Source organism: Glandiceps talaboti, chromosome 4, assembly GCF_964340395.1.
Source record: "Glandiceps talaboti chromosome 4, keGlaTala1.1, whole genome shotgun sequence".
Lineage (NCBI taxonomy): Eukaryota > Metazoa > Hemichordata > Enteropneusta > Spengelidae > Glandiceps > Glandiceps talaboti.
Genome location: NC_135552.1, coordinates 27,047,181 through 27,070,066, shown reverse-complemented (window position 1 = coordinate 27,070,066; position 22,886 = coordinate 27,047,181). Strand labels below are relative to the sequence as shown.

The following is a 22,886-nucleotide window of genomic DNA, read 5'->3' as shown; positions in this document are numbered from 1 at the left end:
AATCCACAAAAAGCCAAACTTACATTCAACCTGGAAAGTGCACATTTTGGGGACATTCAACCTTGATAACTGACTACATTAACACATCACCCAAAGACTGTGATTGCTATAAGTTTTACAAGTGGAACACGTTTGTTTTACTTGTTTGTACCGAAAATAAATGTTGGAGTGTATTGAAAGCCATGTAAAGTCCATAAAATACCAAATTTACATTCAACCTGGAAAGTGCACATTTTGGGGACATTCAACCTTGATAACTGACTACATTAACACATGACCCAAAGACTGGTTTCTATAAGTTTTGCAAGTGAAATACATTTGTTTTACTTATTTGTACTGAAAATAAATGTTGGAGTGTACTAAAAGCCATGTAAAGTCCATAAAATACCAAATTTACATTCAACCTGGAAAGTGCACATTTTGGGGACATTCAACCTTGATATTTGTTTTAGTTATTTATACTGAAAATGAATGGAGGAGTGTATGAGAAATCACCAAATGCCACCTTTACATTCAACCAGGAAAGTTGGCAATGTGAAATCAAGAAATGGAACAAATTTCACTTTGGTATGGCACTACAACACATTACAGTTTCATTAAGGGAATTATTTTTTCCTCTGCAGTATTCATTGATACTACATACTTATCATGCTTGGCCCATTTAGTCAAAGAGAGAGGCCTAGGGTCTGAGGCCTCAAAGTAAGAGAATTAATTTTTTTATTCTGTATTGATCTCATCCCAAGTCCTGGTGAAATATACACAACATAATGTACATGCATCCATTTTTTTGTATTTCTGCACACATAGCAGTCAGTAACAGTCGATTACTCTAGATAGTAACATTAACAGTATGTGGTCACTGTCATGAACAGATAGCCTCAACATGGCATTGTAGATGCACTCTATTCAAAATGTTGGGTAAGACTTGAGATGTCAAATTTAGTAACCAGCTATTATGACAACAGTAAATCAAACATTGACTATTATGAAGTTATTTCGGTGTACAGAGTGCGATAGTGCATGTATGTGCACAGTGCTATAGAAGCTCAGTACTAGAAGTCAGTCACACCATTCGTTGTAAAACACAATCTTACCTCCGGGAGATACTCATTCAGTCGCCTCTTCACTCTTCCTTTCACAATCGACTGTTTATAGGCAAAGGCATGGCACCTTCATTCAGGTATGCCTGCAGCCAGCTCGATGTCAGTTTTGCCATTAGTCGCCATTTGAATGTGTACTCATGCACAGTCCATTTTTATCACACCTAGTAAACACCTAGGTATTATTTATTTAAAAGCATGGAAACTATTGTTTATAGTTTATACGATATCTTCAGGAATGTAATAACTAATAGTAAACTCATTATAATGTTAGTATGTAAGTGATAATTATTGGTCACAGCAGCTAAACTTGTGTACGAGCCTAGACCTCCCAAGCAGTTGAAAGTTATTCGACCGCGGTGGCACGGGCAAAAAAAAGACGTTTCACTAAGTGGCATACCCCGGCATGTAGTAGTGGGAATTGCGCCCCCGTGCGGTCAGAGGGAATGCATAATCAAAACAGCGCTGGCCTTCGACCTCGGACGTACAGAAACAGACTGGTGACCCTCTGATCAAATATCTTGCGTCAGAAGCACACTCAATGCAGGTGGTACTGAAAAGACTGATTATTTCATTACACACCAACACTGCATCGTTGAGCAGTTTGCTGTCAGCTAAAAGGTGAGTAACAATTCGGAGTGAGAACCACAGAGGGGTGTAGGTCATGCTACTGTAAATTACTTGTAAAAAATGTAATATAAATTAATAAGATACGTTTTGCTACGTGCTCACCTTCAATAACATATAGTTGCTTAGTATTGTGGCATGCATAGAATTACCCCATGATCAGAGCCCATGATCACTGATCCGTACTCTGCACAGCATCATCATTGTCATATCCACATCCATCAAATATAAAACTTCAATCGACCAATCAATCAATCAATCAATCAATCAATCAATCAATCAATCAATCAACCAACCAACCAACCAACAAATAAATAAATAAATAAATAAATAAATAATTAAAATTCAATCAGTATAATATGCCCTGCAGCTCATCTTGTAATATATGATCTCATAGAGTGAAACAGTGAGCGACTTAATACTATATAGTTTTCAAAAAAACTGAAAATATTGAAAGTTGAATGGTCATTGTGAATGAATGTATTCTCCCATTAAAGTGGCCAATATGGCTAATGATTTTTAATTTATAAAACTATTTTATGATGGCTTCACACATTACTTGTAAAACTAATGTGAAAATACACTGACCAAGTCTGTGTTTGCAACTCAACACTCTGCTCAATACATTGGATAAAGCTAAAAAAATGTGTTAAAAGTTTGTTATTGTATGTACAATAACAACTATTTTACACATTTATTAATCTGTTGCAATTTATTGAGTTACAAACATTTAGGACTTGGCATATGTTGTTTCACATTGAGTTTTTTTAGGAAACTATGATAAAATTGTTTTATAAATTAAAAGTCCAAAATAAATACCCAATCCTCATCCATATGGCCACTTTAAAGGGGAATGCCATCCCAGAAAATAAAGGTATTTTAAAACTTTGTGTTCTAGAGAATCATGTCAAGGCTGTCATCACCCATATATGTGCAATTCCAGAGAAACCTCATGTTAAAGTTGTCTCCCATTTTGAGATCTTTACTGTTGGCCACACTGCCTCATGGGAGTCAGCAGAACTGTTTATGCAATGGTTGAACAATGAATATTCATTATATTTTCATTGAAGATACTAGGCTTTTAGTAGACAACTGCAACTTAATATTTCTCAAAAATCGCATGTAATGTAGGTCATATGACGTGGCGTCCCCACATATCTACCTCTTGAACAAGGAAGATCCATGGAAGCCCTCCGAGTTCAGATTATGAATTACTTTTGTTTTTTACGATGACACTCACTGTAATCACAGCGTGAGATAAATTTTCACTGACATGGTCAGCATTGTCAAGAGTGAGTTACAGTAGGCTGTCATCCTGAGACAAATTCACAAAAATTTAGGGAGTCACTCCCCAAAAAATGTTGACTGAGAGAAAAGAAATGTTCATTTGTAACTCACTATAAACTGTGAACCCAGAGTCCCTACACATTCATTCTTACTTTTGCTTTTATTTAATATTACTCTGGATAATGTTTGGTACAATACCAAATGAATGAGTCACAGGAAAAAGTACATTTATAATGTCACTGTATCAATGTTATTTATTCACATGAAGACTGTAATTTTATTTTCATTGTAACCAACATTTGGCGGGTTATTTAGTACAACAAGTGTCAGTGTACATTATTAGAATTTGCCAGTACAAAAATGTATTTGCATTGATTGCCAGAGGTGTGAAGCTATGTTTCTCAAAGCAATTTTGTGACAAATAACAACATATTGGCTACCAACTTACCAAGTAGTACATATTGCAGTACATTAATGTGATCAGATTTGTAATGTATTCATGATAAATTGTCCTAGACTCTCTCCCACACTGGTTTGCCCAGCACACTACCAACACAGACTTCCATTCCCAGGTAATATCTTCTTTTAGTGGAACATTGCTGTTATTTACTAGTAATAATATTACTCAAATTTTCAATGACAATATTACTGGTGGACTAGAAAGTACAGTGATATAAATCTGCTGACAGACCCAGAAAGCACATGTACAGTTATCATGGAGCCAGCACTTTGTCTACATAATATAATATGCAAGTTTGATAGTCACCATTTTTTCAGCATTATTTGCTACATTTTGTTGTCAAATCTTTCAGTTTGGGAATGAAAACAACAAGGAGGAATGACTTCAATGCTGGTCTTTCCAAACTGCCTCTGAGCATCCAAGATACTGAGGAACACTCTCTTCCTACCAGGGAATGTTTGTTTGTACACAAACAAATACTACAAGTTGGGAAAACAGGATTTTAAGATCAAAGACAAAAAGTTGTTTTCAGTTCTCTTGCTTATATCCATGTATGTACACTCATAACATCAATTGCCTTTCATCTCATGCCAAGATGTTTTCTTTTACAGTTTTAAACTTTGTAGAAGGATGTCAGACTCTGTAACAGGAAAGGAAGACCATCTCCAACGAACAAAACATGATTTTAGACAAATAGTAAGTTGGCCCACATGTTTAATTAATTTCACTGTCCACATCCAGTTTAGGCTAAAAAAGTGTTACCACATCACTACTGCCAGAATTGCAATTGATTGGCCAACCATCCAAGAGCAACACAACCACAACTACTTCAATAGACTTCTGTTACTAGCAAAGTACCATCATACCTTTCTGAACTTATAGCAAATGTGCTAACATTTTTCATCATGGTTCAATGTGTCTACCCATACATCACCTGATCTAGCTCCTTAAACCTCAAAATAGATGGTCCAGTGTGACCTTACAAATACAGACAGTGTTCTACAGCAGTCATGCATGTATACATAACAGGTGCTGGGGAACTATAAATCCTGGTATATATCATAGCCAACCTTAGTTGAGTGACAGGTGTGTTTTCCTGTTGTTGTATTTTCAGAATGTGACTCCAGCCACTGTGTGTAGTATTACAGAAGAGTCAGAAACCGTGAAGGCATTAACACTCAAAGTTGATGAAAATCATTTTACATTCAAAGCTGGACAATGGTAATTTTTGGTACTTTAATACAGATCAAAATTCTTCTGTTAGTACATCATATAAAAATTTCTCAGTCCAGACATTTGTCATGATCTTACTTTCTGTGAGCAATCCAAACCAATATTTGTACATGTACTGGTTTGCCCAGTAGACCACAACAAGATTTCACAGCTACAAAATTCAAGTCAAAGTCTAGTCAAAGTTCTTGTCTGGTACCATGCAAGATTTCAATTGAGAATTACAGGATATGCCATTCCCAATGTTTTTTGTTTTTGAGTCAAGTGTTACATGAGTGATATGTACAGCCAAACTTGTACCCTTGACAACATTCCTCGATAAAAATAGAAAACTACTGAAAGCAGGTTTAAAAATGTTGAAAATTTACAAATATAGTTTTCTTCTCTTCCTTACCTGTATGATTTGTAACAACAGATTATTTACACTATAAGACTATTGCATTTTGTTAGTTGCAGCCTCCATCATAAGGTTATCTTGTGTGGGCAGCATTTCAAAAGTAAATCTTAAAATGTTTATGTTTTTGATAGTTTAAAAACTAAGAAAATTGTCAACATTCACTTCTATGCTACTTTTGAAGAACAGTTCATATTTAATTTGGAATGTTCTTATTATTCATAATTTCAGGATAGATTTCTTCATTCCTGGCATTGAAATCTTTACAGGATACTCCATGTGTTCCTCTCCTCAAAGACTAAGGGAAAAAGGAGAACTGCAACTGGCAGTCAAATTTAGTGACTACCCTCCCACTGAATGGGTCCACACTAAGGTACTTATTTCCTATTGCTTTACAGGGTCGACTTTTTCATCCCCAGTGTGCCAGTAGTGGGAGGATATTCCATTACTTCAGCTCCAAAGGCATTAAGTTCACATAAAACACTAGATCTAGCAGTTAAATTTAGCACACATCCACCAGCATATTGGGTCCACAAAAAGGTACATTTATTATTCAAATTCAAGATCAATATGTGTAAACAAGTATTACCATGCACTAGAACAACAAACAATAGAAATGTATGAATGAAAATAATAAAAACATAGAATGCCTGTCATAGTTGAATGACTGCCAGCACAATTAATGTTGGCAAGTGAACTGAAAGGGTGTTCTTTGTTGTGAGCATACAGGGCAACAACAATACAGTCTGAATGAAAGACAACAATTGATCGTTGGTGACGAAAATGAAAAGTCCACAGACAAGAACTCTTGTCACTGTTTTGTACACTTTACCGACCTCAAGTGGGTACCTTGTTGCACTAGTTGAAAGCTCCTCTGTGCATATAGGCCATCATCACCTTTTACAGATTTGTGTTAGTAACAGGTTGGTCAAACAAACACAGTACATTGACCTGTCACATTAATAGATTCAAACCTGCCATCTTGTAGGCATGTACATCAACTTGTTTCAGTAAAATTTGATTTTGTAGGCACAGTGCTCTGCATTGTTGTCATGACAACATTAGTATTACCAAGTAAACAGAAACATGTCAAAACTTGATATAAAGTTCAACTGATGAAAACCTATCAATAGATTCAAGAATAAATAAGAAAATATATGTGCTATTTTTGTATCAAAATTTCAAATTAAAAACAGGAATGGGTGACATTGATGAAGTATCTATAAAGTACATAATTGTAATAATTTTATTTGGTACCTTCTTTTTCACCCCTGCACAGTGCCAGGTTGGTAGTCAAGTTACCATAAGAGTTGGTGGTAACTTTTACTATGACCCACAGCCAGATGAAGTAAGCAGTGATCTCTTATTAATTGCTGGTGGTGTAGGAATCAATCCACTCTATGCAATGCTATGTCAGGTAGCAGATTTACATCAAGCTGTGTCAGCTGGTCAAAATGTCTACAAACCTGGAAAAACCATCCTACTTTTTAGTGCTAGATCCGAAAGTGAACTTTTATTTAAGGTAAGTATCACACAAATACGTCTTCTAAAGGCTCATGTCAGATGAGGTTTAAAATTTGGATGACAAAAACTGTTTGTATGTACAATATGGTTTTATCTAATCTTTCTGTTAATAGTAGTTCCACTGGTAAGTCATTACTAATGTGAGAACATGGGATTGAAATATGGGCCTTTAAGCATTCTACTGTTCTTACACTATGTGCCAGTGATGCGACTATTTTGGAACACTTCCTGATCGACCATCGTGGCCATGTAATGTTATTTCTTAAAAGAAAGTCCAAATCTGATCCTATGGTTAAATTCCGTTGAGTTTCAACAATATTAACATGCTCAAAAAGTGACTTTAGAAATTTGATGGGTTAACATTATTCATACCTGTTGACTTTGCTGATAATCTAGATTGTTCTTGGTTTATCTCACCATTACTGGTGATATGAAAATGTGTTTTATCTTTGTTGAAATTTACCAGGTAATCATTTGAGTATTGTACAAAGCACCTCTTGGAACATATATAATAATAATAGTTTATTACCATATAAAAGGAGATTTACATTTCATACAATAAAGTAGATAAAGGTTGGTTATTAGGTAATGGGAGTCAGAAAAATAGCATAAAGCTAGTTGAGTCTGACCCCCCCCCCCCCCCCCCCCTAGACACTGGAATGTTACAAAGTTACAATTAAAGCAAGGTAACTAGACATAAATGTATCAATGAGAGACATTGTCTTTTTACTGAAAATACTAAGGGCATTATCATCTTTACAGCAGATGAGTGGTCTTTGACTACTAAAGTCTCATTGTGGAACAACACTCCCCCCCCCCCCCCACCCCATTCCAAAGTCATGGCTGTCCATGTCCAGTGCAATTAATGTTCATTTAAATATCAATACGAGAAAGAGGTAGAAGTCAAGGTAAATACTGCAAGGTTGTACAAATTAAAACTACACCTTGTACAATTCTGGAAGGTCAAATTTAATAACACAAATATTTTGTGGAGAATTTGTATGTTGAGTTCACCAGCAGAATAAATTAGAATTTTCAAAGGTCAAACAAAGTAAATAGAACATGTTATTCTTTTGAAAAGCACTCACTCTAACCTGTGTAATTACCTTGTGCCTGGAAGGGTAACAAATTCATTTAGTTGAAAACAAAGCAAGGTCTTGTTCACGGCCTTGTTATGTCAAAGTTATTCCAGTGTACCTTGATTATCTAAAGTGTACACAAAAGATTTTTGTAAAGAACTCATACTATTACCCAGTGATGAGAAAATACCAGTGTTAACCAACACAAATAGCATACTTAAATGCATTACAATGCTTAGAATCCTGTCAGTGCCCAGATATGTAGTTTAAAGTGGCCCTATGAATGAGGATTGGGTATTTATTTTGGATTTTTAATTTATAAAACAATTTCATCATGGCTTCCTACTTGAAATATCAACATATGCCAAGTCCTTGTTTGTAACTCAATAAATTACAGAAGATTAATACATGTGTAAAATGTTTGTTACTGTACGTACAATAACAAACTTTTTACACATATTTGACCTTTTTGCAATGTATTGAGTTACAAACATAAACTTGGTCTATGTTTTTTCATATTGATTTTTCACCTAGGAAGCCATGATAAAATTGTTTTATATATTAAAAATCCAAAATAAATACCAAATCCTCATTCATATGACCACTTTAACATATAGAATTTTACATTGCAAAGAGAGAAAAGACAGATCTGGACATAATTTGCAGAAAATGGACAAATTTTGATGCGTTATCTTTGAAAATATCCATCCTGATGTTTCTTTCATTTTATTTCTATATATAAATACTGTACTTTATTATGTTGAAATCATTTTCTACACTCTTGTGAATGGAAATTTACAAAAAACAAAAAAATCCCCCCCCAAAAAAAAAATCCTTGGCTGTCAATTTGGTACACTGAATTTGTGAATTTTTGGTTGACCTTTGACAGAAGATTTTGTAGCTCTACAAGGCAAACAAATGTTTCAAATTTTGTCCTGTTATAGAGTCGTGAGACATGTGAATATATTTATTGATTTTATTAAAATGTATTCCTCATACATGACTCTGCACCACAAATGTTGGATATGAATATTAATTCTATTTTCTATTCTTGACAGGACAATATCCTTCAACTTTGTGAAAACATGCCAAATATGGAATGTCAATTCTTTGTAACTAGAGCCAAAGAGAATCGATCATTAATTGAAAGTCATGTGACAGGTAGCTATAAATATTTTATTGATTTTGTTTTCACTGCATTTGTCACCCTGATAACATTTAATGTTAAGATCAATAAACAACAAATCAATAAAGTTTCTGTTAATTCATTTGACTCAACAGTTCTTAGTTTTATGTAGATATTTTGAATTTGTAGTTTTATATCTCACAGTATGTGAAACATAAACAAAAGCATAAAACTGTTGTATTTCCATAACTATAACTATCAAACCAGAGTGACTATTGAGTTTCAATGAGACAGTATGTTGTTTTTTATGTGCCCACACAACGGTTTTTGTTACAAATGACAAAAAAATACAAAATACAGACACTGTAAACACAAATCAACATTACTGTTGAATGAAACCATGAAGATTCAAACAAAAAAACCTGTTTATTATGAGATTGGTAGATCTACTAATTTAGTCAAATCAACTGTGTATAGTTATATAGAATTATGTATTATATATTTGCATTGAAAAATGATGACAAGAACTTTAGTTTAGGAATGTCAAGTGTGTATCTATTCATGTATTTAAATCATCTGCAATCGTAGTAACTATTGTAAACTTTCACTTTTTGTTTCAGCTGGTCGTATCAATGATTCTGTGTTGAAATCTACATTAGCAGAAATGAAGAGAGAGTCATTAAGATGCTGTATATGTGGTCCACCACCAATGATAGCCGATATTGAACAGCTTTTACCTAGTATGGGAGTTAGTAATAAACAAATATCATATGAAAAATGGTGGTGAATTTTGTTACCATGGCAACAGTTATCATTCTGTGAAAGCCAAAATTTCTTTGTTCAAATGCCCATCATAAGCAATTATTTCTTCAGACATTTTTATTAATTGACACTGAAATACAAAATCAGTTTGCAAAATCAGTTTCACACACCACGAGACTTTCTCTTATTAAAAGGACAGAATCATAATTAATATTAGATATATAAAGTTATGATTATGTTTAGAGACCAACAACAAATTTCTGCCTTTAGTACACTTGTATTGATTACTGCTATCAACGTAAAGGAAAAGTTCAGTCAGATTTATCTACGCCTTTAGTACACATGTATTGATTACTGCTATCAACATAAAGGAAAAGTTCAGTCAGACTTATTTCTGTCTTTAGTACACTTGTATTGATTACTGCTATCAACTTAGATATGATTTTTGGTGATAAAATAACACCATGGTAACTTACTAAAATTGAAATCATGTAATGAAACCCAATGGATTTGATGTGTTCAGCAATTTTAGATTTCCAGCTATCCAGGGGTTCGATGATCTATGATATACTTCAGTTTATAAAGAAAATTTAATGGTGTTAAAACATGAAAGTTATATTGCCTGCCACATGTATTTAGAATGTATAAATTCAGTTGAGTTTGTTTGTAAACTCAAGCCATAATATTTACAGTTTTGTATTTTTATTTTATAATAACAAAAATAAAACTAAATGGTACAATAAAACTTGTCTCATTATGTGTATTAACTTGAAATAAGTGTATGTTCTCTTTTCTAACAGCTTGAGTAATAAGTATATGTTCTGTTTTCTAACAGCTTGAGTAATCAAGGTTTTTAAATCCAGTTTATCTTCTGTGCAAACTCACCAAGACATAAATCCAACAACATATCAGGGAGGTCCTTTTATATGTACCATGCATACCAGCCACTTTTGACAAGTTATATGGTAGGAGGTAGCCATCTTTAAATGGAAATCCATGTAATGAATCACCATGGAGATAGTAGATAGATAGATATTATTTTAATATAGTGACACAGTTTCACATACATAAGTATATTACATAGGTACATACAGTAAAGCAAAATTCTTTGCAATATACAAGTAGTAATTAATGTGAAACCCCAGCCAAGTAATGAGTCGGTCACTTGTACCCAAATAAGTCCTCACGTGTGGTCATCAAGAAAATATGAATAATAAGTATCACTTTTCCCCTAGTAGTCAATTGAAACCAGTCAGTGTGGCCATGTAGGTCAAGGAAGTTTTTTGTTGTTTTTCTAGATGTCTGTACAAAAGAAGACCTATATAACATACATTATGTTTATTGGGATCTAGCTTAATATGCCATTGAAAAGACATTCCAGTGCCATTTTTTAACCAAGATTTGTACTGTCAAAAAAAACCTTATATCCTTTTAAATGTTGCAAAACATGAAAGTTGCACTTCTTTTCAATCACTCTACAATACTGTAAGCAATCAAAGTTGATATATCAGTCTTATAGCATTGTCAGTGTTTGAGAGTCTGAAGTAGACTGTCGACAGTCATTCGTACCTTTTTTGCTACATTTTATCTAAAACTAAAGTTGTCGCCTTGCTCTGATTCAGAGCAATACTACAACCGTGTACTGATAGCTGTTCCTATCAGTACGCGTTAATATTGAGTGCTACGGAGAGAGGCAATGACTTTGTTTTAGATGAAACTTCGCAAAAAAGGCACAAACGACTGTCGACAGACTATTAGTGTGAAGATGAAAGGAGATATATATTGATAATCTAGATATGACATATACACAACTCTTCTCCAACATTGAGTTCACTAAACCATCCAGGTATAATCACAGGGTACTCAGGCTTAGTTAGTTGTGTTTACACAAACAAACAAGATAAAAATTTAAACAAACAAACAATAAATAAATAAATACTGACAAGCATCACCAAGAGAGTAATTACAAATCATTATCAACAACAAAAATTGCTAAATGTTTTCCTATATGTGAAATGGTCACAGTGGTACAATTGTTGATACTTGTCAGTATTTATTTATTTCTTTCTTTATTTATTTATTTACCTATCTATTTATTTATTTATTGTTTGCTGGTTTGTGTGTTTGTTTGTTTGTGTGTGTGTTTGTTTGTTTGTTTGAATGGTTGTTTTCGTAAACATAAGTAACAAGCCTGAGTGCTCTGTGGTACTATTTCAGGCTCTATGTAGATCCAAGTCCCCACCACACTATATTTTTTACACAAAGTAGTGTTATAGTAGTGTTTCTTTTAGATACATCTCGAAAGATATCCTCAGCAGACAAGTAATGTGTATTGTATTTTTTGTCTTGTATTGTATTGTGTTTACTATACCATGCTTTCCACAGCATGTTGTTAAGTAATAAAGATGTAGTTGTTATACCACCAGCAACACCGGGCCCCTCCCTATTACGTTGGCCTCCAAGTCACCTAAGTCTGTTGCTGGTATCAATAGTGTCATAGTAACCCATGATTTTGTAATGCCACCTAGTATTATTTGGCAGTGGTCTTTGAAAGTCACTAAGTCTAAAGTAAAAATAGAAATAAATTCCTACCATTGTCATTCTATACGTAACATTTAGAAAACTGTTCATACAATATACATTTTTTATGGTGTTTCCATTTTCTGTTGCTTTTTCTTGCATCTTTTTTTAAATACATATTTGTCATACTTTGAAGAGAAAAACATAATTTCCACAAATTACAACTACATCCCCATGTAGTAGGAAACCTTGTTAGAAAATATAATTGACCAATGTCATTTACAATTATAGCCAAATAGAGGGGAAATTTCCGCTCCATCGTCTTTTAAATTGCCAATCGATTGTACTGTACTGTCACTGTTCTGGCCACCTTGTCCCTAACGTATTGTATGTAGATCAGACACGTGATATGTTACGAGATACAACGCAGTGCATTGTGGGTGTTTACGTCAGCCTTAGATAAAAGGAGTGTTGTGTACGCCATTTTAAAAAATTCAAGTCAAAGAGTAAGGTAAAGTATCGTAAGTTCTTACTTACATTGTAAATTGTGTATTTTTTCAGCGATTGGATCACCATATTTTATTGTACATGTACTATATACCCGATATTTTTACCATATTTACTGAGTGTCAAAACCCTTCTTCAATCACCTATACACTGAAATTTTAGGGTTTTTGCTTCAAATGGGGAAGAGAAACGGCGTCGTGTCGCGATCGTCGTCAGCTGTGGTTTCACTGTTCAGTAATTAGCAACTGTCGATCGGATCAACGTAACGTTTTCATGGGTTTGTTTACAACGGGACCATATGCTAAATATGTCTGTTCCGTGTTTGTTTATCTTATGATTGTAGGTTTTCCTGTCATAATATTTTATTCCCTGTTTATATGAAAATAACGCAACATCAAAGTGTCTGTTGATGATCACCGTGGCATTGTTGTTAATATTTATAGCTTTGCCTTTCCACTCGGCGTACGCCCATTAATTTGAACATTGTTTTGGTCGTGACAATCAAGTAATACGATTATACCTGCATTTATGTAAACGTATTATTTACTATTACGCAACACCACTCACGGGTCTCGTGCAGATGACAGACATTCCTTGTCCCTAAAACCGAACTTAAGTCTGTCCCTGAATTGTAATCTGATGAAGTGTTTGTGTCAGTATTAAGCTACACAAAGTGAGAGTGTATAGTATAAGATAGATCCCAAACCCTTAGTGAAAATTTAATGTTGTAATGTCAAAAAAATAAAGGCCTAGTCTTGTGACAGGCGCTATTGCGTTATCAGATTTTAGTTATTTATATTAATAATATTACGGTAGACATAAAAACATCATGCTTCCATTAGATTATATTGACTTTTAGTTGGTTTATCCCGCCATCGTTTCGGTAAGAAAACCAGATTTTTGATGTTAAAGACATAATGAAAAATAAAAACAAGCAATCATTCGACAAATCCAATCTACTAAAATTGGGGAGAGTTGAAATTTGGATGAAGTGATCCATCACCTCATGTATGTCAGTTTTGGTGGAAGCCTACATCTTTATTTGCAAATAAATTCATGGTATGGCCACAGTGCACTAGCCCACCATACACTTTACTGAGACATGTTTTGAAAGATGTTTTGCACTTACAGACAAGGTGAAAGGTCACATGATTGGTTCACGTAATAACATGAGACGTGACAAATGCCCAATAATGGCAATTGGCATATGAGGATTTGTAGCAGAAATGTCCAGGATGTAGCTAGGGGATCATTTTTTTAGTTTTCCTAATTTGAATTGGTTAAAGAAGCTGAAAATTCTTAGAATGCATCTGTACATCAAGTATGTGATTAGATTCTATAGGTGTCTCATGGACAACAAACAATCAACTTCATCAAAATATTGATTACTTCAGGTCAAGTTATGAGTCATAGCCAACTATACTGTAATGCTAAACAAGCATTTACTTCCTGTGTCAGTAAGGCCTAAGAAAAAACATTGTTTGGTTCAGGTTACCTGCACCCCACCTAGTTTTCACTGCTGACCCTAGGTTATTTTTTTACGTATTCAAGAAAAAAATAATAAAATCGTGATAATAGTGAAGTCCCACAAGAAATAGTGGACATGGAAACTGACATCAACTTAAAAAGACAATAATTATAAAACTGTTCTTCCAAGCTGTAATGGCTGTACATCTGATGGGAAGAAAACCAATAACACTGAGTTCATATGGAAACCAACAAAAAACATGTAACTTCCTGAACTAGACAACTCACATATGAATATATATATATATATATATAAATATAATATAAATATAAATATAATATATATATAAATGAATATAATAAAAAATCTACCTAAAATTCAGCGTAATCGGAACCGCACAACTTTTTTGTTAGGCCTAAACAAAACTTTTGAAGGAACATTCATGATTGACTGGCATATATCTAATTCTATCAACAGTGTCTGAAATTCAAACTTATGTTTTTTTTCACACAGGACACCAAACCAAGAGAATAAATTATCTTCAAGAACATATCATCAACATACAGGGAAATCATTCTGCAGTGCTGTCTTAAATTGCTTTCATCAATGTGCAAAGAAAGTATGGACCATGTAAAACATGATGGAGCAGTGGCTTTGGAACCATTTGTCCACCAAGTTGGTGGACATAATAGTATGATGAAATTTGATGAATATACAGTGTGTAAACCCTTGATATCCAGGGAACGGTATTTTTACGAATCACTGCCAAATGACATCAGAAGATTTACTCCACAGTTTAGAGGTAAGTTATGGAGTACAAGTCAATACATTTGACTAAAATAGTCACTGTCAGAGTATTGTACTGTTTAAAATACTTCATGTGCATAGCTAGCTGTGTGAAGACCACTATTCAGTAAAATGCTGTCCAAAATTAAATGAGTTCAATACTGACGGAACAAAGTACGTGTGGAAATAAATTTGAATGTGCTAGATCAACTCATGTCATTTATTTGGAGATAATATCTATGCACAGCCTACATGTACATGGTAATTCATCATTGCGCAGTCAGTCCAAGCTGTCTGTTAGTGAATTACAGTAGGTCAAAAGGTGGTAAACCTACCTGAACTTTATAAAACCCTAGGGGCAGGGTTATAGAGCTATATTAATAAGCAGGCTGTTGACAACCTATAGCTGATATGTCAAAGTAGTATGGTTTATCCTATGTGTATTGCTGTAATGCAAAAATAATCCAGGATACTGTAATAACTTGTACCAGATATGTTTTACAATATATGACTTCACCATTTATATTTCTGTGTGACATCTTAATATTCAGTGCAACTGCTGGGTTGAAACCTACATGGAGAAATGGTGAATGTAATAAATGCAAATTATGTAGATACCCACTGCTTTGTAAAAAAAAAATGGCATCTGAATTTCATCAGTAGTATTCACTTTCACAGGTTCAACTCATGAAATGTTAGACCTAAGATAAGAATTCATCATTGTTTATGACCCATGTTACTCACCTGTCACTTACAGCAACAACAATTTTTTTTTTAATTTAATTTAATTTAAATGAAATGGTAGTTGATGAGACTTACCATTCGTGACTCATAATGGTACTGACAGCTGTGTAGTTTTAGAGTTTTCTTGGTGGCAATCCTACAGTGTCAACACTGGACACTTTCTGTTCAGTGGTTAAGTGTTGATCAAAGCATAGACCCTCCATCAATGTGGAGGGTCTGTGGTCAAAGCTGCATGTGTGAGAAATTAAATAACAGTACACTACACTAGCATTCACGGATGTAAAGTACATACCCAAACAGTCTTTATATGTCAAGTGGGTATATAACTTTTGTGTATGTTTTACAACAAGTAAAACAGACTCTGGTTCATATATTTTCACAAGTGGAGCCAAGGTTACGGTTGTTACACTACAGTATGATTTATTCTTACAAATATTTCTAAACTCTTTTTCTCAGGTCTTGTGCAAGTAACCTTAGAAGAAAGTCGTGATGGGTCAATAAATTTTGTAGCCCATCCTATGCACAAGAAAGTTCAAGATTCAGGAACTAATTCACCAGGTTCAGGTGGAGAAGGGGCAGAGTCTGGTGAAGACAGTGACTGTGACAATACCGAAAACAACACAAAAAGGCAATCAAAAACAAAATGGAGAGAAGATCACAGTAAGAAATCTTGTAATAGGTAAGACCTTTATTTCTATTATGAGTTAAATCTGAATATGTCTTAATTAATGGTGTTACTATATTTGTCACAGCCCAAGACACTATCTGTTGGGGGTTGTATTCTTGGGATTGGCGTACCTGATGTATTTTGCATGGAGTTTTTGTTTGACGTTTTGTAAACAACTGTGGCCTTGGGATATAACTGGATTAATCTTTGCATTTCTTTTGTCCTGGGTACATGTTTGTGCAAATACTACAGTTTGACATGTCTTTGTTAACAAGTTTGATGTTGGGCTTATATGTATTCATGTCACATTTTGTTCAACTTAAGTTATAATTATTTGTTTACAAACAAATACCCAGTAGAGAGAGTCATTTTTCTTATACCTTTCTATTGTGTAGAGTACATCTTTTGCGAAGTGGCAGCTTAGAAGTTGAGAGACCATGCTATAACACTTTTGAAGACCATACAGAAAACAGCAGAAGAAGTAGAAGTGCTCACAACCCATGGAGTCTACACTGTTACAAACTAGAAGCTGCTAAAATGAGAAAAAATAACAAATTACACAGTATCCTTTCTATGTGAGAAATATGACATAATACTAGTATAACACGATAATTGAAATGTTCACATTTCCAAGATTAAAGAAGCTAGACTTTAATATCACATGTTTTACTTTGATTTCACAAGCACTATAACATAATTAAGTTGTTTAATACTTATCTTCACCTTATTTCCTTAACTCTGTATTCAGAATTTATCTTGCTAGAAAATTTGGCATCAGAATTTTTATATCCTTGTGTATTAGACCTCAAAATGGGTACACGTGTACATGGTGATGATGCCTCACAAGAGAAGAAGGAGAGACAAATAGCAAAGTGTGCAGCTACAACTTCAAGTTCTTTAGGATTTAGACTTTGTGGCATGCAGGTAAATAATTCAATGTTTTTTATGTTGGCAAGTCTTGTTGACTATCTGTATGATTGGCAACACCAGCTTCCTTAAATCCACACTACTGAACATATAGGGTAGGTAGGCTGATATACTGTATACAAATCATGCAATGAGTAGGGTAGATGGTTCACCGAAGTTTCAATTTGACAGGATTATCATGCACTTTGACCCCACGTATTTGACAGGATTGTCATGCTGTGCCATAAGCTGGTCTGACAGTTACAGGACCTTATGTCTTGCTGAACAGATACAGCCAGCAAATAGCTTTGATAAGATTGGGTGTGCATGTGTTGTGTACTTTACGTACCACGTGGCTATGATGTCCTTGATTACTGTCTTAGCTACCATAACAAGTAGCAGAGTGTCAGTACATCATAACAATTCACATTTTTTATTTCAGTTCCGACAAACCTAAAAAAAGACAATAAATAAATGATAGAGAGAAAAGTTGAAATTTATCATAAATAGTCTGTTTATGTTGGGGGGTGTGGGGGGGTACAAGTCAAGAGGTATAGGCTCATTTTATACATTAATAGGTTGTAACTGTTTATGCACAGTAATTAATAGCTTGTAGTATTTTATTCACTGAAGCATACCTCCCATCACTTGCTATTGGCAGAACTTAGCCTCTGTATTCAGACATAACAAACATTATATGAATCATGGGGTTGTCGGTGGCCGAGTGGTTAACCACTTGCCTCTTACCACTGTGGTCGGGGTTCGAACCCCATTCAGGATTCGATTAAATTTACCACACTGTAAGTAAGAAGAGTGTCGTTCAGTTTGACTCTACCGAACAACGCAGGTTTTCCCCTGGTACTCCAGTTTCCTCCTGCGTTAACACAGAACCCATGAAGGACAGCCCAGTGGTGTCACCCACTACTAGTCTAGTGCTATCCAGTGGTGTCACCCACTACTAGTCTATCCAGTGGTGTCACCCACTACTGGTCTAGTGCTATCCAGTGGTGTCACCCACTACTAGTCTAGTGCTATCCAGTGGTGTCACCTACTATAGTCTAGTGCTATCCGTGGCATCAAATTTCAAGATCTCACCTTGAGATAATTTGATACCACAGGTAGATCTAGACTACCCACTACCAGATTAAAAATATTGCAAACTTATTCAAATATTTTACAATTTTAGAAGCAAGGTTCCTGACATGATAAAATGTCCAGGTGTCTATTGTTTACAAGTCTCTAGAGTGGCAATAAATAAAACACTTGATATAGTACCAAAATCCACTCAATGATGTAATGTTCTTTGGTGCTTAAATAGTGTTAAGAATAATTTGAAGTGAGAGATTTGAAGTATTTTGTAAATACAAGTAATTGTGAAATTTATCAACAGTAGATAATTCATGTAGTCCATGTCATAAGAGTAGAACTGTTGAACACGTGTATAAGTGAACACGTGTATAGAATGATTTGACTATTTGTTATATACGACATTCATACCACACTATCAGCTACATGGTTTTACAGTAGCCTGAGAAGTCTACATGGTTTTAGTAGCCTGATAAATCTGACCAACTGACAACGTATCTTGCAGTCTGATCAAGGGCATAAAAGGCAACAATTCCAATTTTGAAATATTTAGTGTAGGTAAGATTTTGTGTTTGTTTTGTGTTGTGTGGGTTAAAATGTACTGATTGTTGACGTGTTTGTGTTTTATATAGGTGTACAGACAAGATTTAGGAAAATACCTGTGTAGAAACAAGTACCATGGAAGAAGCTTAACTCCAGATGATGTCAAGCAGGCATTTTGTGAATTCCTCTATAACGGCGTAAGACTTAGAACAGATGTCATATCAGACATCATAAGCAAACTTCTTGAATTGAGACATATTGTAGAAAAGAAAAACTCATTTAGATTCTACAGCAGCTCTTTGCTTGTTATGTATGAGGGCAAACAACATAAAAACACTGACGGCAGCTGGACACAAGACGTACAACCAAAACTGGACATCCGTATGATTGACTTTGCGCATTCCACTCATAACGGATTAAGAGGTGATGGGAAGACTCATTCTGGACCTGATACTGGATACATTTATGGATTAGATAATGTCATCCGAATCTTCCAGGAGATTGAGAGAGGTGAAAAGGAAGGCTAAAACTTACAACTTATACAGTTCTCAAAGCTAACCATATAGTGACCATTATATAATACTTCTTGATATTAGCAACTTTTATTTTATTCAAAGCGTACTGAGGAAAAACAGCACTATTTTGAAACAACTGATAACATATTTTTGTGTTGATGATACAGTACATTGGGGGAGTAACTTGATTCTAGTTGTTATATTGTGTGGTTCAAATGTTATTAGTCTGGGAGCACACTCCATTTGAAGACACAATGGTCCTTTTCATTTACAGGGAGGGATTGGTCAGCAAGCTACAATGTTGAGCACTGAACCATGAGATTTGTTTGCAGTAAATATACCACGTACTATTTATAAAATATTCTTTCAATGGTTCTTGTACTATGGTACATTACACCAAACTTATATGAATTACTACTAAAGTGAATTTACCAAAGAATGGTGCAGAAAATACAAAGAAATGTTATCAGTTAAAGATCGAAATATTAAATACCAGATACACAGTATCTATTGATCTGTTTTCTACTCTACTGTTGTGTGTGTACGCAATATTTCAAGCTGATCACAACGTAAACAAAGTTTATAGATATATAAATATATATTTATTTTAACAGAACTTTTTGAATATTTCTTTGATAAAATGGTACTCGGTAACTAAAGAAATATCTGTTTTGCGGTATGCTGTTGTAAGTTATGTCTGCAATAGTTGTCACACAGTTGTGAAAAGTATTCACAAGCTGTTCAGTGAAAGCTATTTGTGTGTACGTGTATGTATGAAAGGTAAAGCCTTCAGACCTCAGTTTCTTTTGTTGGGATGAACCTTTTGAATTCAACAGTTCAGCATTAGTCATAGACGGTGAATTCTATGATAGTTCTCCAACCATTAATAATTTCAAATATCTAATTTCATTCATCGCAATATTCATCTTACAGTGTTGCATATTGTAAATCTAAAAATTTGATGGGGTGGTATGAAATTAACCAAAATTAATTTGTCAGAAATTCTCATCATGTGTATCTACATGTTATGATGTCCACATGAACACTTGTTTGAAAAAAAACAACTAAAGATCACTTTGTAGCAGGTGAATTTCAGACTGGAGATTTGATATTTGACTAAAAGATTCAAAGGTGACATTGCAATGATTACAACTAAAAGGGTTCAATGTGTGTACTGTATTTCATTTATCATTTAGGTTTATTTCGGATCCATTTGAGGATACCTGTAATCTGTAAATTGTAGTGAAAATTTAGGAAATGGGCAAGGGGAAAGGAAGGGATCAATCACAAAACCAGACGTTCAGAAATAATTCAGTCTCTACTAGTAATGTGATGATAATTTATCTGAATATGATTACTATAAAACATATTTTACATTGTTATATCAGCTATTGCAACTCTGATCAAAGATTGAAGACTAAGAGTCTCTAAGTATGACATAGCTTGCTAATACCCTAGTGTCATCACCCTCATGGTCTAAGTATGACATAGCTTGCTAATACCCTAGTGTCATCACCCTCATGGTGTAAAATTATGAACCCGTAAGTACATTCATACTGTTATCTAGGTTCAAAAGTTATTTATGATATGTCTGTTGAATGCATGTTACATATTGTAATATTTATATAAACCAGATATATATATTATTTATGTATGTTATAACTGTTGTGGTATTCAGTAAGTCAGCAACATTCCAGGTTGTGCCCACTGTGAAAAAACACAAGGTACTTTTTTGGGACTTGACCTATAAAATATCAATAGTATGAATTTTAACCAAGAAAGAGCAGACATAGAATTATGAGAGCTGAGAGTGAAATTGAGACTTGATGGTAGTGTATACGCAATATGCAAAACAGAGGAATATGATAGGTGAATGTAATAATTGAGTAGGGGTGTATTGTAGGAGACAGTATTATGTTAGATTATACACAATGAGACTTATAGGTATGATACTGGCAGCTACAGATATTATTTCTTTAAAGTAACTCATAAAGAGGCTAAAAAACAATTTTGAAACATGCAACCATAGGAAATTTGGATAGAATGACCTGTTTTCAGACCAGAATGCCCCAGTGAAATATGAAATTGTATACACCTTGTTAGCTGGTTCAGTTATGTACTTTTTTAGTCCACATAACACTACTCCTGGTAATATGTTGGAAACAAACCAAATTCTGCATCCATGTCATTTAGTCACTGCATAACATTACATTCAATTGTTTCAAGGCAGATGGATTGTGGGGATTGCATGTCTTGGATGTCATTAATACATTCATGTGAACACAGTTGGAATCACTTAGAGGTCCTGAAACTAGAAATATCGTATGACAGGTAGATAGACAAATGGTCAGTTCAGTTGACTTGTGGCACATTCCTGTCTGGTCATTGACAATAGTATTAAGGTGACTTTAGGTCAATGAACATGTCTTTCTCTGTGAGACAAACCAAACACATGCATCACTGGACTATGTAACTTTGCTTTGATAGAAGTAATAGTGACATGTGGGTACATGTAAATAACTGTGGGTGAATTTTCTTTGCAGCAGAACTTTTTTCAAGCCAATGGTTTCTGCAGTTGAATTTTATATTTTAAAAAAGTGAATGAAAAGACAATCACTATTGTTAGCATCAGCTACCGGGGAAGGTAACATTTTTTTTACTCATGTTTGAAAATCATTGATTATGATATATATATTTATTGTTTTGTACTGTAGTAGTAGTAGTATGTTTTGAAGCTTTCTTCTATTTTTCTTTCTGTGTTTGTACAAAGATAGAAAATTTATTGTAACTCTTTGTACACATGTTTAGTCATTCAGTAAGGTGACTTGTACTGAGATGCTCTAAATCTTGACAAAATGTACATTGTCAGTTAACTTAAAGTGGCCATATGGATCAGGCTTTGGGTATTTATTTTGTATATTAATTTCTAAAACAATATTATTATGGCTTCCTAGTTGAAAAATCAATGTGAAAGTACCTATGCCAAGTCCTTGTGTGTATCTCAAAACATTGCAAAAGATTAATAAATGTGTAAAATGTTTGTTATTGTATGTACAGCAAACTTTTTACACATTTGTTAGCTCTTTGCAACATATTTAGTTACAAACACAGACTTTGTCAATAATGTTTCACATTGAGATTTCAAGTGGAAAGCCATGACAAACTTGTTTTATAAATTAAAAATCCAAAATAAATACCTAATCCTCATCCCCTATGGTCACTTTAAGTTGGCAAGGGGGATGTCTCAGCTTTGCAAAAATGGTATAAATTGCAAATTTGCCTTGGTAAAAAGAGTGTTATTGTGATTTTAAAATGTGTTTAAAGAGTACATTATTATTATTATTATTATTATTATTAGACTTTATTTAATCTCGATAGACTGTTGAGCCAGTGGCTCTTCTCACACAGTGTCGAGAAGAACATGGATGTACTATTCCTTAGAATAATTTCAAGGCTTTGATTTCAATCCCATTTGTACCAAGAACAGATTGATTTTGATAATTATGTCGTTTTGGAAGTACATGTATCACATCCACTGTTTAGATACTTCTATTT

General features: G+C 34.2%; 2 protein-coding genes across 2 annotated transcripts in view; both read left to right on the top strand.

Annotated features, from left to right (window-relative positions):
• The first annotated feature begins 1,595 nt into the window (after positions 1-1,595).
• On the top strand, positions 1,596-10,207 carry LOC144434563 (oxidoreductase NAD-binding domain-containing protein 1-like). The gene is made up of 7 exons (XM_078123031.1): positions 1,596-1,721; positions 4,086-4,170; positions 4,589-4,695; positions 5,330-5,471; positions 6,378-6,620; positions 8,760-8,862; positions 9,448-10,207. Exons 1-7 carry the CDS (start codon positions 1,642-1,644, stop codon positions 9,612-9,614), a joined length of 927 nt encoding a protein of 308 aa, XP_077979157.1. The 5' UTR covers positions 1,596-1,641; the 3' UTR covers positions 9,615-10,207.
• Positions 10,208-12,566: 2,359 nt separating this feature from the next.
• LOC144433808 (inositol hexakisphosphate kinase 1-like) overlaps positions 12,567-22,886 on the top strand; it is an 11,757-nt gene continuing 1,437 nt past the window's right edge. The window contains exons 1-6 of the mRNA XM_078122174.1: positions 12,567-12,620; positions 14,598-14,886; positions 16,071-16,293; positions 16,677-16,843; positions 17,030-17,205; positions 18,906-22,886. The exon at positions 18,906-22,886 is cut by the window's right edge and continues 1,437 nt beyond it. Coding sequence (XP_077978300.1) covers positions 14,691-14,886; positions 16,071-16,293; positions 16,677-16,843; positions 17,030-17,205; positions 18,906-19,343 — 1,200 coding nt within the window. The 5' untranslated portion in view covers positions 12,567-12,620; positions 14,598-14,690 and the 3' untranslated portion in view covers positions 19,344-22,886. The remainder of the gene's footprint in view (positions 12,621-14,597; positions 14,887-16,070; positions 16,294-16,676; positions 16,844-17,029; positions 17,206-18,905) is intronic.

Coding starts and splice junctions, on each gene's coding strand:
- LOC144434563 (XM_078123031.1), top strand. CDS start 1,642: ATGCAGGTGGTACTGAAAAGACTGATTATTTCATTACACACCAACACT. Junction 4,171..4,588: donor AACATGATTTTAGACAAATA/GTAAGTTGGCCC, acceptor TTGTATTTTCAG/AATGTGACTCCAGCCACTGT. Junction 5,472..6,377: donor CTGAATGGGTCCACACTAAG/GTACTTATTTCC, acceptor ACCCCTGCACAG/TGCCAGGTTGGTAGTCAAGT.